Source organism: Podarcis melisellensis (assembly GCF_964234715.1).
Source record: "Podarcis melisellensis genome assembly, chromosome: 7".
In the NCBI taxonomy this organism is placed as follows: Eukaryota; Metazoa; Chordata; class Lepidosauria; order Squamata; family Lacertidae; genus Podarcis; species Podarcis melisellensis.
Window position 1 is genome coordinate 90,718,362 of NC_138539.1, and position 17,027 is coordinate 90,735,388.

Consider the following 17,027-nt stretch of genomic DNA (forward strand, 5'->3'; position numbering starts at 1 on the left):
CAGGCATGACATACCTACCAAGAGGCGGCCGCTGTGGCTCTGCCCCACTGGCCAAGCCAGGTCTGGACAGCTGTGAAGCAGAGCTGTGAAGGCAAGCAGCAGTAAGCCCCCACCTGGTGCACTCCCCCCCCCACCCCCATCTTATGGCTGTGCCAGAAGAAGAAAGCAAAAGCTTCCACTTTTAGATCAGGCACAGATTATCCCCAAACCCTAAACTGCGGTTGTACTTAACTATGATTGCCTAAACTCATTTTCATGTCTGAAGGAGCCCAATGTAAACCCTAGAAGCCACAGAAGCAAAATCATGGCTCTAGTCTGCTTATAGCAGTTTCAAATACAATGTGGAGAAAACAAATGAAACATTACTAACCTTGGGGTTGATAATGAAGTAGGTTTTCACCTTATGCTCCTTGAGATACGGGTCCCTTGCATCTCCACCCCCGTCCTCCACTTGGTAAGCTCCATTCAAGTGGGCCAAGGTGACTGAAGTAATGTGAACACGGCTGAAATTATGGTTTATTTTAAAATGACCATTATACAACATTAAGAATGTAACACTGCTTTTTTTCTTTTCTTTTAATATTGGGAAATATTCCCAACAGCTATACAAAATGAAATACTTGTGAACTAAACAACACATTGTAAATGAACACAAAGACTTTAGCACAAAGACACAAAGACTTTAGCAACTAATCCACACCTAATGACCCACCTAAGTGGTACTCAGGATATCACTCAAGAAATCACTCAAGATATCCCTCAAGTAATTAAGGAACAAAAGAAGAAAAGGCACACTAGCCTGGGAACTTCCTCTCTGCCCAGAACATTGGAGGCTATACACCACACCCCCTCAACAGTATTTATAGGAACTCAAACACTGAGATCCTGCTCTGTTCCAGTAACAAGAAGCCGAAAGCACCAGCCTGAAGATGACGAGTGAGACCTCGTCGAAACGTCGCCTAGACACCCCAACTTTTACACGGGAAGACACCCGAGGACACCAAAACCTGCATTCCTGTACCCGTGAAAATCTACGAAAGCAAATATATATATATATATATATATATATTTATATTTGCAGGCAACGAAACTGGATTGCTGTGCACAAAAACAAATGCAAACTCTGCCCTCATTCACACTGACGTAGCCAGCCTAAACTTGTCTGTATTATTTCAAACTTCAGCAGGAGCTCACATGATTCCTGCATTCAAAAATAGAGAAATACATCTGTACACAGAATACGAGCATGTCCAAAGACTACATTAGAACCTCTTCCACCATCCTTCTCTAGACTTTTTATGTGGAGTGGATTCAGTCACTTGAACCTGTAGAACAGAACAGTAAAACCCTGATTCCAGATGGCCACCTCAGTGAGAACTAGGGCCATCATTCAATTGAGCTCCAGAAAAACAGCCAGTCTTTAACATTCTCATTTGTTCCAATCAAGTTATCCCTTGTGGGTGAAAAGGATCCAAGGAACACAAGAAGCCCCAAGGCAAGTGGCTTCTCCATTCAACTAATACATTTGAAAGGTATGGAGCTGTTCCCTACCCACTTAAATGTTTCTCTTCCTCAAGATAGATCAGAGCAGCTTCTATTTGGTTTCTAGGGGGTCTGCTTTCTCATCAACTTATGGGAGCCAAACCTATATGCTCAGGAGTTGAACAGTATTGTGTGCCTTCCAAGACTATTGCATTTCAGTAAAAGGGAAAAATATCTGTTTGCTCAGGATCAGAGCAAATAAACAGGGTAAAATGCATGAATTTTAATAGGGGAGTGGGCACAATCTAGCCACACCTGCAGGCCTACTTTTAATTGCAGAGTTAAACACATGGCTTAAAAGGACTTAACTTTGGTGGGATCACATCCAATGTTTATAAAAGGTAATCAGGCCTATTTAAATATAGAACATTCCAGTGGGCGAGGCGAGGCCATCCCCTTGGCTGAGGACTACAGGGCCCTCTTAACTGCACAGTAGGTGTTTTGGGTGACCTTGTAGGCACCAACTTATTTGGGGAAATGTATCCACACCCATCTTAAATAGAGACTAGTCTTACCCAGGAACTCCTCCGGCTTCCATGTGATTGGCTAGTGTAACATCATGTGACCATACATCATACTGCCATTTCTGCAGTCCAATCACGCCACAAAGGACATTCCCAGAGTGCACTCCTACTCGCATATTAATATCAACTCCAGTTGCATCTCTGACCTTCCTATTGATGAGAAAATATTATCAATCGCAGCTGTTATTTTCTGGACTTTGAAAAAAGCGCACGGTGCTACCATTACCACACAATGACTTTTTCATGTGCTACTGTTCATGTCTTAATTAAAAAGTGGTATTTATACTTTTATAACTAAGATATTTGCTGGTTAAAGCACAGCCATGTTAACATCAATATAAAAGTAAACAAGCTAAAAAAATGGCTACAAATTCAATTCAAGCTCACAAGTATTATTTACAAAGAACTGATTCTAAATAAAATTGGAACGTGCCTTTTATTTTTTGAGACGAACTGGCAGTTGTCATACCTAGCCTGATCTGGAATCAGATGCTGAGTCCTTGGGAGGACAAACCAAACACCCCACAGGCCAAGGACCTTGAGGAACAGTCAAGGCCAGCTAAATACAGTGTTGAAGATCCTCTTTGAGGGGCCCTTTGTATTAATACCTGACAAGGAACCCCTGGAATGGTCAGAGGAGCAGGTGGAGCCATCCTCCAGCCTTTGAGTGCTGGCGCCCAAGTCTTTGGGTTCAGGCCAAAGAGTGACAACACAGTAGAGCTGTGGACCCAGAGTCATTGGTCTACTCATGAAAAGGGGGTTTAGTTGTCAGTAAGCAATCCCTGATTCTCCTTCACTGCTGGTAGCTGTGGTTAGGATGTGATTTAGGAGGCTATGGTATATAAGGTTTCTTGTTCCTGCTGCAAGTCATCATCCTATTCCCCTTGCTATTGTCCATGGTCTTCTCCACCATCAAAATTTAGATTCTAAGCTTATTGGATCAGGGCCTTGTTTTGTGTTACTCTGTAAACTAGACCTAGATGACATGATGCCCTCCAGATACTCAGCCCTCCGCCAATGGTCAAGGATGGTGGGAACTGTAGTTCTCAACATCTAGAGACCACCACCTTGGCTACTTCTGCCATAAAGGACTATTTACATTGATGATGCTAGACAAATTTGTGGCTGCTCAAAATTATTGTATACACTCCAACATTGGGCCCTGTAATTTCACATCAGCCAGCCTCTGCTCCAAGGTGGGGGCAGTTAGCCCACTTTTAGAATATCTTCGGAAAACCTGGGAAAGTCGATGCTGTCATTAAAAAGGTCTTAGCAGATCTAGATCTTCCAGCATGGTCAGATAATATAGATCAGTGGTGGCCAAACTTGGCCCTCCAGATATTTTGGGACTACAAATCCCATCATCCCTAGCTAACAGGACGAGTGGTCAGGGATTATGGAAATTGTAGTCCCAAAACAGCTGGAGGGCCAAGTTTGGCCATCACTGATCTAGATCCATAACGGGCAGGGAGTGGACACAAAAAAATGGGCAAATCGGTTTCTCGCTTTTGCAATCAAAAGTTTAGTTCTCCACATTTCCACATCAGTTTGCTTTTTTAAAAAAAGTCCTCCTACAAACACCCCACCATTTTAGTGTTAATTTCTCCTAACATAGAGGGCAAAGCATTTCCCTCTAAAATGATGTTTTTGGTATGTTATGTTCACCAGTATGGACATTTTATGGATGCTTTATCTACATGCATTATTGCACACATTACCTAGCTGGACAACTGGGTTGCAAAATTCGGAGAAGTACAAATTCCCAAGGATGGCTGTACTTCATTTCTTGCATTGTTTGGGAAAGCATGACTTTGGCAGGCTAGTCTTTAAATGCAAACTGAACAGAATTCTTTGCCATCTCTAGTGGGCACTACATCGTGAGGGAAAGATTGCCTTTTACCTCTTCTGTGTATTACCGTATTTTTCGCACCATAGGGCGCACCGGACCATAGGGCGCACCCATTTTTTGGGGGGGAAATAAAGGGAAAAAAATTATTTCCCCCCCCCCAGGCGCGGGGCTGGGGCGGGGGAAGCTCGAGCTTCCCCCAACCCCAGCCCACAAACAGGCAGCTCTCTGCAAGCCGTGGGAGCACTCCCGCTGCTTGTGGAGAGGTCCGCGAAGCCTGGGCGCGCTGAGCTCAGCGCGCGCAGGCTTCGGCATGCTGGCAACTCCCCGCAAGGAGCCGGAGCGCTCCGGCTCCTTGCGGAGAGGTCCGCGAAGCCTGGGCGCGCTGAGCTCAGCGCGCGCAGGCTTCGGCATGCTGGCAACTCCCCGCAAGGAGCCGGAGCGCTCTGGCTCCTTGCGGAGAGGTCCGCGAAGCCTGGGCGCGCTGAGCTCAGCGCGCGCAAGCTTCGGCATGCTGGCAACTCTCCGCAAGGAGCCGGAGCGCTCCGGCTCCTTGCGGAGAGGTCCGCGAAGCCTGGGCGCGCTGAGCTCAGCGCGCGCAGGCTTTGGCATGCTGGCAACTCTCCGCAAGGAGCCGGAGTGCTCCCGCTCCTTGCGAAGAGGTCCGCGAAGCCTGGAGAGCGTGAGGGGTCGGTGCGCACCGACCCCTCTCACTCTCCAGGCTTCAGCGAAAGCCTGCATTCGCACCATAGGACGCACACACATTTCCCCTTCATTTTTGGAGGGGAAAAAGTGCGTCCTATGGTGCGAAAAATACGGTATCTTACTGCGCTGCAATGTTGTTTCATGTGGTATACCCCCAAATCCATACCATCCCTCACTGTTGTAGCTATGGAGAGAAACAACATCATCTCATTTGATATGGAGCTGAAAATGTTAAACATACTGAAGCACAAACCAGAGCAAAAGCTTCAGATTTAAGGCAACCGTGTGAGGCTTACTGGGGAGGTTCAAGGTAAGGACAAGGACAAGTTACAAAACGCCTCTACCTACTTTATGGCTTCACACATGTCCAGTCCCATTTTCACACAGTTCTTGGCATGGTTTTGGAGAGATATAGGGAGGCCGGACACACAGTAGTAGCAATCTCCCAAAATTTTAATTCTCATGCATTCATTTTCCTGAGAGGGGGAAAGAAGGTTCAGTTAAGAGATGGCCAGCACAGCAACTACTCTATTCCGAACTTAAAAATGGAAAGCGTAATACTGGTGGTCAACAAAAGAGGTTTAAAGTCTCAAGGCAAATTTTTAAAAATGTAGTATAAACACCAACAATTGGGAAACAGTTGCCTGCGAGCGGTCCCAATGGAGAGCAGCCTTTACCAAAGGTGTCATGGACTTTGAAGACACTCGAACTCAGGACGCAAGGGAGAAATGTGCTAAGAGGAAAGCACGCTTGGCAAATCCACACCGTGATTAACTCCCGCCTGGAAACCAATGTCCCCACTGTGGAAGGACGTGTGGTTCCAGAATTGGCCTCCGCAGTCACTTACAGACTAACTGTTAAGACTGTGTTTATGGAAGAGAATCTTACTCAGCTGCGAGTGATCACTAAAGAAAGAAAGACCATGCCTGGAGTGCTGCAGAAGCACAATATTCTTGGTGCCATCAAATGTATTTCACATAACGATGGGGAGGAAGATAGCTGGGCTGGACATGCAGGATGAGATGCTCTGCCGAGAGCTATGTGCATCCCATTTCCACTGACCTACTTTTCCTGAAATGTGAAATCAGAAGCACACACAAGCTATGCAGTATCCAGAGACCTAGGAAATTAAATTAAAACTCCTCCTGCCTGGTACAAAAATAGATATCTCTGTTGGGAGCATGGGATATTTGTTGTTATCCCTATTCTAGCACTTGCAGGAAGAGCAACACCACTTCCTAGGCTTAGTCTTCAGATTTATATTGCCACTTTGCCATGCTCCTTCACGACAGCATGATTAGTCTTTTAAATTATGCCCACCAGCGTTATTTTTAATCCATTCAAAAGCAAATACTGTTCCGTTAGATGTTAGTGATTTGCAAACCATTTATCATAAAACTCTAGGGTTCCTCAGGGTTTTCTTGGTGAGATCAGTGCTATGGGCAAGCTGCCCCAAAGGCAGCTTCCCCACCAGTGCTGATCTTCCTCAGCAATGCTCACAGGCAGGCAAGTCTCAGGTGCAGAGCGACTTTATCTGCAAAAAACTTTGCAAAAGCATTGCAGGAGATCATGTGGCCCATACTGGGCCCCGCTGGAGCAGGTGGTTCCGCTAAATTGCAAACCACCTGAAAGAGTCTCTTGCTGCTGTTTTCTGCAGATGTAATGGAGGTGGTGAAGAAGGTCTTCTTCACCGTAGCTACCGCCACTTGGTAGGCTCAACATTGAGCTCTAGCCCATGTCCAGTCAGCTTCATAATGAGTTATCCGCCACTGGCGCGCTAGCCGTCTCAGCGATTCTTTCATTGCCCTCAGACCCAGGGAAAATCACAGGGCTGTCCGGGCTCATGCAATGGGAGAGGGCGCTTTGGAGCCAGCCAGTCAATAGCCCTGGTTAACTCCACATTCCAGCGGGCCACCAGGGAATCAGCTGAAAGGCCATCAACATAGGATAAAACATCCCCTACCACTCTCTGGAAACCATTTGGATCCATTAAGTGGCGGGGGTGGACTATCCGAATCAGTCCCACCTCCCTGCAGAGGGGAAGGGTCACGGAAAAGTCAAGTTGACCATGACACTTCTTTAGTTTCGCTTTTACTTAGTGTCAGATCACCAACATCCATAGAGGTAAACACCAGGTCCAAGGCATGTCAGCGGCTATGAGTTGGGCCAGACTTATTCAGGGACCCCCATGGAGGCCATGCTTTCCACGAAGTTCTGAGCAGCCCCTTGTAAGGTCGTGTCGGCATGGATGTTAAAATCCCCTAGGACAACCAAACTAGGTGTCTCCAGGAGAACATCGGCCACGACCTGAAGCAGCTCAGGCAGGGAATCCTTGGTGCAGCGGGGAGGTCGGTACACCAAAAGGAATCCTGTACTGCCCCTATTGCCCACTTCCAGAACATGCACTCAGAGAACTGGGTCTTCCCAATAGGACGCCTGGTGTAAACTAATGACTTCCTAAATATCACTGCAACCCACAAGGCCTGAGAAACCTGGTGGGCAAGCAGCGGCAAGGACAGGCCCATCTGCTTCATCCAACCAAGTCTCTGTTACACATGCCAGGTCAGGTCCTCCATCCATGATCAAGTCATGGATGGCAGTGGTCTTATGAATCATTGACCTGGCATTGCACAGCAGCACCTTAAGGTCATGTGGTATCCCTTGCTGATTCCAGTATCTGTCTGGTCAAGACCAGACCCCTCAAACAATGACTAAACCTGCCTCCTCAGTAATGACATGGTCTGGTCTTAGTGTAACTCCTCCTCCTACTCGTGATCACTGAAATCGGTTGTCCCAGTGCATCCCCCCTCCCCCCTGTGAAACCTGCCCTAGCCATTTTGTTGGCTGGGACCCATAGCAGATACACACAAAATTGCTGTTTTTATCCTCTTTCTTTGTGCCCTTCCCCCCACCACATTTGTATTAGCTTGTGACCAAAGGACAGTGCAAATTATAGATCAGGAACTGAAAGCCCCAGGGTCAACCTGAGAACTACGGGCTGGCTCCCCAATTTCCCATGGCACTCAGCATTGGCTCAGGATGTGAGGGTGGCCTGGTGGTTGTGAAAACTGCATTCGCAGCAGACCCCAGGTCAGCAACCTGGCATGCCACTCTCACGCCACAGCTATAAATCTTAACATCAAAGACAATGATAACCTAACAGCCATTACTGAAGCCCTCAGGGGTACTTACTTTTGCAATTTGGTCAAACTTGCCAAAGAGCTCATTCAGCATGTGCACCAGTTCTCCAGGAGAGCAATCACTAGCCAAGCGAGTGAATCCCACAATATCAGCGTATAAAATGCTACAAGTGAAAAAGGGGATTTTACCATTTTGCTTAGCTTAAAACTATCACTAGAGTTCTTGGAGAAAACAAACAAGAGAAAAGGGAATGCACTAAATGCCTCACCAGGAGCAGATACAACTTGTCCAAAACCATATGTTTGGATGCTGAGCTCATACATCCTTTTTGGATGGCCTGCTGTTGTGGTCTGACTCCCCTTCCATTGTGTCCACTCAGGCTGTGACCCTGCCAGGACCGCTTGCCTATAAAGGATTGTGCCTCACCCCGCAGTTTGCTGCACTGCGGTCGGATGCTGAACTCCCAGCAGAACTCTTTGAAGAGAAGGGCAGGTTACCAGTCTGCAAAGAGGAGCTGCTAATATCTTCTGGTGCCTAAACTGAGCCACCCACCAGGCAAGATCGTTCTAGAGTTTCCACCGGAAAAGGCAGAGGAGACAGCCAGAGGTCATTCAACTGCTCCACAGTGTGAGACATAAAGCCAGAAGACAACCCTTAAAGTGTACTGCAACTCTGCTTATGTCAGGCACGGGTTGGGGGCTTAACCAATTACAGTATTAATTTCACGCAGGAGGGTGGGCCTACAAGGAGAGAAGGAAGGTGAGACAGGAGAAAAGGCAAAACAGGGGAGTCTTCTGCAAGGGCCTGGCAAGGGTGCGCTGCCCCTCATGCAGCAGTTCATTGGGGGGTGGGGGAGAAATGGGAAGCCCCATCTTATTTGGGCTCTGCCTCACACATCATTGGCATGCAACCAACAGCCTTTTATCCCTAGGGGAATGCAGCACATTGAGGGGGAAAAGATTCCCTATTCCCAGAGTGCTTTGTTTATTTTTCATTTTTGCTTGCTATTTCATTAATGTTGTTAATATTGTTTTATAGATTATATATGTTGTATTGATTTGTTAACCATACAATATGACTTTTGCTTTAATTGTGCTTTGTTAACCATGTTTTATAGATTGCAATTGTTTCACTGATGATTTGTTAATTATTCCATATGACTTAGGCTGTATTTGTGACATTCTATTATGTTCTGTAAAGCTACTGTCATTTGTTGTTTGTAAGGTGCTTTGGGATAAAAAAGTATAATAAATCACATCAATTCAAAATCCCTTCTGGAGATGCCACAGTTAAAGCTCAGTAACATCTGCCTTTCCTAGATCATCCACTGGTGACTCTCTCAGGTCCTTCGGACTCTGAGGCAGCCCTGGCAGGCCAAAACTCGTACTCTGGGCACCAATGTATGGAACCTGACCCCTACTCTTCTGTGACTTTAGCTGAAGGGCAGTATAGGGCATGAAAGGCCTCAAGGGTGCAGGAGGGGACCAGAGCCTGAATGAAACAGGCCAACATGACTTCCACCACGTTTCTCATCTCCCACTTACCCGTCCTTGAGACTGAAACACATTCCAGCTTTGCCACACTGAAAATTGCCCCCAAATGACTGTGTTAATCAGTGCTGATGGCAGCCATACAACAAGTTAGCTTGTATCAAGTGCAAAGCGTTTTTTTTTGCTTTCGATATTTACCACGAAAAATTTAAGGCCATTTGTTCAAGCAATAATATTTCAGCCTCCGGATTGCTTTTAAATTTGATATGCCTAATTAAATTCAGCTGCCTTCCCAAAATAAACATGTCACAAGGTCCACAGAGGTTATCTATAGTCACAGTTCTATGGAACCAACCTGCGATATCTGTGTGCCTGAACACCTGCATCCAATGAAAGAAAAGAAAAAGGAAAGAACAAGGCAACCACCTCCCTCTAAACAATGTATAGCTGTGATTAAAGCATTTTGCTAGTAATGGTAACTAATGGACTTCAGCACTGAGAATGGGCAAGTGTCTGTTCCAAACAATACCTTACATTGGTGTGCCTTTTGACATATAAATTATGAAAGTTGTTTGTATTTTCCAGCTGGCCTGCTTTGGGTCCTTGTAACCTCTGGATGATCTCAGCTTTCATCTCCATGGCTATGTGAGCAGGAAGTAAGGAAAGCAGGAGGCGCTCCTAGGTTGGAGAGAGGAAAGACAAAATGGCCCAAGCTTCAACTGAGCTTCAAGCAGGAAAATCTGCTAAGTAGTTATTACGAACACATTTTCTATGAGCAACAGTGGGATGGAATTTATTTCAAGGATTGGGAGGAAACTGCACATGATGCACTATCATTTGTGGTCCCCACCTCCACTTCAAGTTTTCTTTTCTTTATGAAATGCAGCTGCAAAAGATTATCTCTTCTGTGGAAAGCTGACCGGAGGTGGGGGTGGGGTTATGTGAAGAGCAGCATGAATGGCTTCAGCGTCCTTTCTCCTCCAGGGCTTTAAAAAAAATTAAAAAATTTAAAAATGGGTAGAAAAGCAGTGAGAAGGAGGGGAGGGGAATGGGAAACACACAAACCTGCATCAATACACACAATCTGCTCAAAGTTAGCTCTTACAAAAGAAAAATTATTTCATGTCCTAATGACTCTACAAAAACTTGCCTCCAGGACTCTGAATGCCTTTGGCAGGGTCTCCTCTTACTTCCTCCTTGGCCCTTATTATCCACCAATTGTCTTTCTTGTTTGTCAGTTGCCCTCTGTGCACATGAAGAACACGCATGCATAGATCAGGACAGGAAACCAACAGGATAAAGGGACCAACAGTAGGCTGAGAATCCACCGTACAAGTGCATCAGTTCACAAACTAGAGAGTTGTGGCATCCCTGCACAATGTACCTGCAGGAGGCAGACTGGGCATTAACGCACAAACAGATCTACTTATAGGCAGATGGACCAGCTTCATATTTCAACTGAAGGAGATTGTGAGGGACATCAAGAATATATTTAATCAGGTAAATTCCCATAACAAATCTCACGTTTGCTAATGACTCCATGGATAGGTAATCTGGTGGCAGAGCCTGCCCCCAACAAAGTTACTGATCCCAAGGGTGCAGTTTTGATGTCCACACCTTGGACGCTTTTATCATTCATGTCAAGAAGGAGCCAAAGGGCTCTGTTAGCTTCTTCCACACACAACGTAAAAACCTAAGAGGTTTCGACAGAGTCCTCTTGTCTGACTTCTCTCTTCTTGCAACTTATTTCAGGGACAGAACAGAAGGAAGACGGGTCTACAAGTAGATTGGAAAGGATTTCTGACTTCCAATTGTTTAACAATAGCAACAACAAAATGACCCCCCCCCCCAAGACAAATCTGCAACAATGAAGAAAGCTAGAGGTGATGAAGAATGGGGTTAGGTTGGGTGTGTTTTTTTAGTAGGACTGAGAGCCCAGCTCAGTTCTGGCACTCAAAACAGGTCAGCAACTGCTCAAATGCACCAAGTTCCTTAATTCTATGAGGATGTCATTTGCTCCTGGCTCCAACCGGTGGATCATGAGGTTTCCAGCAAAACAAAAACGTAGGTCCTGCAAGCCAGAAGTTTGTCATCTGCTGTGTCAGAAGGGAGCTAGCTGTTCTAACAGCAGATACTCATAGCTGCTGTTGGTCACAAGGAAGAAGATAAGGAAGAGCTCACCTGGGAGGCCTCTGTCAAAGCTATGCTTGCTCTGGAGAAAAGCTGGTTTCAGTTGTATAGGAGTCAGTGGAAACAACCAATGGTGCTGGCCTTTCAGCACTCATCAGGTTTTCCCTTGTAAAAAATCAGCCATTGACCTGGTGTCTATGTGCCACCCTGAAGCCTTTCAGAGCTATCCACCATACTCATAGAATCATAGAATCATAGAGTTGGAAGAGACCACAAGGGCCATCGAGTCCAACCCCCTGCCAAGCAGGAAACACCATCAGAGCACTCCTGACATATGGTTGTCAAGCCTCTGCTTAAAGACCTCCAAAGAAGAAGACTCCGCCACACTCCTTGGCAGCAAATTCCACTGTCAAACAGCTCTTACTGTCAGGAAGTTCTTCCTAATGTTTAGGTGGAATCTTCTTTCTTGTAGTTTGGATCCATTGCTCCGTGTCCGCTTCTCTGGAGCAGCAGAAAACAACCTTTCTCCCTCCTCTATGTGACATCCTTTTATATATTTGAACATGGCTATCATATCACCCCTTAACCTCCTCTTCTCTAGGCTAAACATGCCCAGCTCCCTTAGCCGTTCCTCATAAGGCATCGTTTACTCTATCGCATCTTCCTTCCTCAGAAACCATCCTGCTGGTGGGAATTTCCTGAGGGTATCACTTTCACATATAAGGACAGAAGAAAAACTCTTAGATCAGTAGATGAGCTGGGAAAATTCTGGAGGAAGTACAAAAAAGAATTAACTGGAGAGCCAACATTGGAGCGAGAGGAAACAACGCAAACATCACAAGAAGCATAGAGAGATAAGCGCGTATTAAGGAGGGGGGGAGAGATTGGTGAAGCAGATTATCAAAATCCTAAAATTTCTGAGTTTTTTCTTTTTTTTTTTTTTTTACCTACTCAACGAAATTACTGTAGATAACAAATAAAAATTAATGAATTTAAAAATTATATCTTGGAATGTTAACGGTCAAAATGATAAAAGGAAGAGAAACAAAATAGAACATGTATTGAGGAAAGAACAATGGGATATTATATGCTTGCAGGAGACCCATGTGACTAGAAACCATAGAAGGGTTTTAGAAAATAAGAGATTGGGTCAAGAATTTATATCCTCAGATGTAAAAAAGAAAAGGGGAATTGTGATCTATGTGAACCCTAAACTAGACGCAAAAAAAATCTTTAAGGATGATGAGGGTAGAATACTAGGGGTAAAAATAACAAAAGGTAAAGAGCATTTAATTATAGTAGGAGTTTACGCACCGAATGGTAACAAAACAGAATTTTTCAGAAAAGTAGAAGCTAATTTACTGGAATTTATAGAAGAGGAAATTATTTTGATGGGAGACCTAAATGGTGTCACATCAATAGAATTAGATAGGACAGAGAGAGAAAGAAAATCTAAAAAAGGCAGACTCCCAGACACCTTCTTTCAGATGGTAGAAAACTTAAATTTGATTGATACATGGAGATATAAAAATCCAGGAGAAAGACAGTATACACATTTTTCGGAAGTTAAAAAATCAGCGGGCAGAATTGACAGCATATGGGTATCAAACAATTTAACAACTAAAATTAAAAAAGCAGAAATACAGACCAAAATTATTACAGATCATAACCCAGTCACATTAGAATTAAAGGAATACAAGAAAACTAATAAAAGATGGAGACTTAATGAAAGATTATTAAATGACGAAAAGATGGTAAAAAAAGCGCAAGAACTATTGAAAGAATTTTTCGAATTAAATAAAGAACAGGATACAGACCTCAGGATAATATGGGATGCAAGTAAAGCTTTCATAAGAGGCTTTTACATACAACAAAGCGCAATAAGGAAAAGAAACAGAGAGCAAAAACTGGAACAAATAAGGAAGGAAATAGGAATAAACGAAAAATTATTAGCAAAACAACCAAAAAATGAATCAATAAACCAAAAATTAAAAATATTACAAACTCAGGCTTCAGCAATATTAAATAGTGAAATTGAGGATAACATTAAATGGATGAAACAAAGGTCGTTCGAATTTGCAAATAAACCCGGAAAGATGCTAGCCTGGCAACTGAAAAAGAGACAAAAGGAAAAACTGATTGACAAAATAGTGGAAGAGGGGAGAACTTTAGACAACCCTGAGGAAATTAAAAAGTGTTTTACAAAATATTATAATAAGTTATATAAAGCAGGAAACGAGACAGAGGGTGAAATAAAAGACTATTTATGTGGAAAGGATATACCTAAAATTAAGAAAGAAAAGATTCAAGAGCTAAACTTCCCAATAACCACGACAGAGCTTCATCAGGCGATAATTAAGATGAAACTGGGAAAATCCCCAGGACCAGACGGTCTTACCGCAATACACTACAAAAAATTAGAGGAACCATTATTATCACCTATGAAGACACTCTTAAACAGAATATTAGAAGACGGGAAGATTCCCAACACCTGGAAACAGGCGCACATAGTAGTAATCCCAAAACAAGGACGAAACAAAGAGTTTATAACCAATTATAGACCAATATCATTACTAAACAATGATTACAAGATCTATGCACAAATATTGGCAACAAGATTAAAGACAGTTTTGCAGGATTGTATAAATAAAGAGCAGGCAGGGTTCTTGCCGGGCAGGAAAATGAGTGACAATATAAGAACAGTGATTGATATGATCGAGTATTTAGACATGAAACCAAGTAAGAAGGTAGCCTTTGTCTTTGTGGACGCGGAAAAGGCGTTTGACAAAGTATCATGGAAATTTCTAAAAATATTACTAGACCAGATGGACATGGGAGACCAAATCACAAGAGGGTTAAAAGCAATTTATGAACAACAAGAAGCAAATATAATAATAAATAACGACACAACTGATTATTTTAAAATACAGAAGGGCACCAGGCAAGGGTGCCCACTTTCACCTTTGCTATTCATTTTGGTTTTGGAAATATTAAATCAAGAAATCAGATTGGATCAAGAAATAAATGGAATATCCCTAGGAGAGAAAATATATAAAATAAGGGCATTTGCGGATGATTTAGTTTTAATGGTGGAAAATCCAAAGGAAAGTATAGCAAAGGCTCTAGAAAAAATGGAAAACTTTGGATGGGTATCAGGTTTTGCTTTGAATAAAGAAAAAACGAAACTAATGGTAAAAAATATGGGAGATCAAGAGAAAAAGGAACTGGTAGAAAAATTTGGATTACAAATTGTAAAAAAAGTGAAATATTTAGGCATACAAATAACAATGAAAAATATAAATTTGTTTGAAGATAATTATAAAAAATTTTGGGAAGAAACAAAAAGAGAAATGGAAACTTGGACAAGACTGAAATTAACACTCTGGGGTAGAATTTCGGCTATTAAAATGAATATCTTACCAAAACTTCTGTTCCTTTTTCAAATGATTCCCATAATAGGTAAAGATGATTGTTTTAAGAAATGGAAAATGGACCTAACAAAGTTTATATGGCAAGGCAAAAAGCCACAGATCAAATATAAATTACTAACTGACATAAAAGAGTGGGGAGGTTTTGGACTCCCAGACCTGAGACTATATTACGATGCAGCATGCTTTACTTGGATCAAGGATTGGATCAAACTGGATAACAGCGACATTCTGGATTTGGAGGAATGGAACAACAGATATGGTTGGCATGCCTATCTAATTTATAACAAAGTGGCAGTCCATAAAGAATTTCTAAGCCATGTAATTAGAAATGCATTATACAAGGTCTGGATGAGACATAGAAGGTTGTTAGAACCAAAAACCCCATGGTGGGTCTCACCGCTAGAAGTAATATCAGTTAAAAAGAAAAATACTATAGGAAGAATGGCAACTTACCAGCAGCTCCTAAAGGAAGAACAGGGCCAATTAAAACTAAGACCATATGACGAGGTGACCCAATACTGTACCACACGGTTTCAATATCATCAAATTGCACAAATATTCAACCAGGATAAAGTAATAGGATTTGAAAAAGAAGAATCAAAACTACAAAAAGTATTATTACAAAACTCAAAAAAATATATATCCAGAATGTATAATTTATTATTAGAATGGGAATTAAAGGATGAAGAAATAAAAGAAGTTATGATCAAATGGGCATGTGATATAGGATATGTAATTCGGCTGGATCAATGGGAGAAATGATGGAAATATGACATCAAATTCACGGCATGTTATACAATAAGAGAAAATTTTATGAAAATGGTGTACCAATGGTACTTAACTCCAGTAAAATTGGCTAAAATTTACAAATTAAAGTCGAATACCTGTTGGAGATGTAAAAAAGAAATAGGAACAATGTTCCACATGTGGTGGGAATGCCGACCTATTAAACAATTCTGGAATGAAATCTATGAAGAACTCAAAAAGATGTTTAAAATATCTTTTAGTAAAAAACCGGAGGCATTCCTTTTAGGTTTAATTACAAATGATATCCCCGAAAATCAAAGGAAAATATTCCTTTATGCAACAACAGCTGCCAGGATGCTTATAGCTAAAAACAGGAAAGGCAGAAAAATTCCATCAGTGAAGGATTGGCAAATTAAATTTTGTGAATACATAAATCTGGCAAGACTTACAGCTTACATAAGGGGACAATCGGACCAGAAACTATTAAAAGAATGGGGTTGTGCTAAAGAGTATATGAAAAAACATTGTTCTGGAGTCAGTATATTGGTATGTAATGAATGATGCTTTACAGGGTTAAAGAACAAGAAAAATGATGTAAAAAAGCATAAAGATGGAAGTAATCTAATTAGACACAACAATACAGTAAGAGTAATTATTTTTGGAGGTCTTAGAACAAAGGAAGGAAGTCAATTTGTGTTTATGTATGTTATGATATGGTTTTGCTTTGTAGATGTGTGTTTTTTCATTTTTGTTTAGTTTTGTTTCCTTTGCCCCCCCTTTTTTTTCTTTTTCTTTTTTTTGTTTTTTGTTGCTGTTTTTTTTTTTTATGTGCCGGGGATTTTTGTCTGTATAGCACTATCTTGGATTCAATGTTTGTAATTTTTGTTATGATTTTGCATTGAAAATAAAAGCTTTGGGTTCAAAAAAAAAAAAAAAAAGAAACCATCCTGCTGGTTCCTGATGCTTTAAAACAGGGAGAGGTGCAGCAAAAATGGGAGTTAGCTGTAGTCATTCTGTCTCAGTTGACTTTGTTTTCCAACCCTTGAGGTTCTTTTCAGCACAATAGTTCTGTGTCAGCTCTAATGTGGGCAACACAAAACAGGCTGCATTTCCGACAGATACATGACAAGACCTTGATGTGCCTATTTATTCTCCATGCCATACTAGGCAAAAACAAACCCCACAATCTTTTAACCCTCACACTCGGGGAGCAGCGGAAGGTTGTGCGGAGGCTCCCCCCCCCCCGCCAGCCCCAAAGAGCAGGTCGAAAGGAATCTGAAGCCTGGAGAGCGAGAGGGGTCGGTGCGCACCGACCCCTCTCGCTCTCCAGGCTTCCAAGGTAGCCGCCTATAGGCAGCTGAACGCACCTTGAACGGCACCTTGTTTTAGATGGGGAAAACAAGGGGGGTAATTCTCCCCCTCTCTGCGCAGCGCCTCCTGCCGCTCCGCTGAAGGGGCGCTGTGCAGAGAG

General features: G+C 42.8%; 1 protein-coding gene across 2 annotated transcripts in view; it reads right to left on the reverse strand.

Annotated features, from left to right (window-relative positions):
- ADCY2 (adenylate cyclase 2) overlaps positions 1 to 17,027 on the reverse strand; it is a gene marked incomplete at its 5' end in the record, with an annotated part of 151,361 nt that overhangs the window by 80,917 nt on the left and 53,417 nt on the right. For both annotated transcript variants that reach the window (XM_081917731.1, XM_081917732.1), the window contains 5 exons: positions 371 to 503; positions 2,058 to 2,216; positions 4,966 to 5,093; positions 7,810 to 7,921; positions 9,778 to 9,926. In XM_081917731.1, coding sequence (XP_081773857.1) covers positions 371 to 503; positions 2,058 to 2,216; positions 4,966 to 5,093; positions 7,810 to 7,921; positions 9,778 to 9,926 — 681 coding nt within the window. The remainder of the gene's footprint in view (positions 1 to 370; positions 504 to 2,057; positions 2,217 to 4,965; positions 5,094 to 7,809; positions 7,922 to 9,777; positions 9,927 to 17,027) is intronic.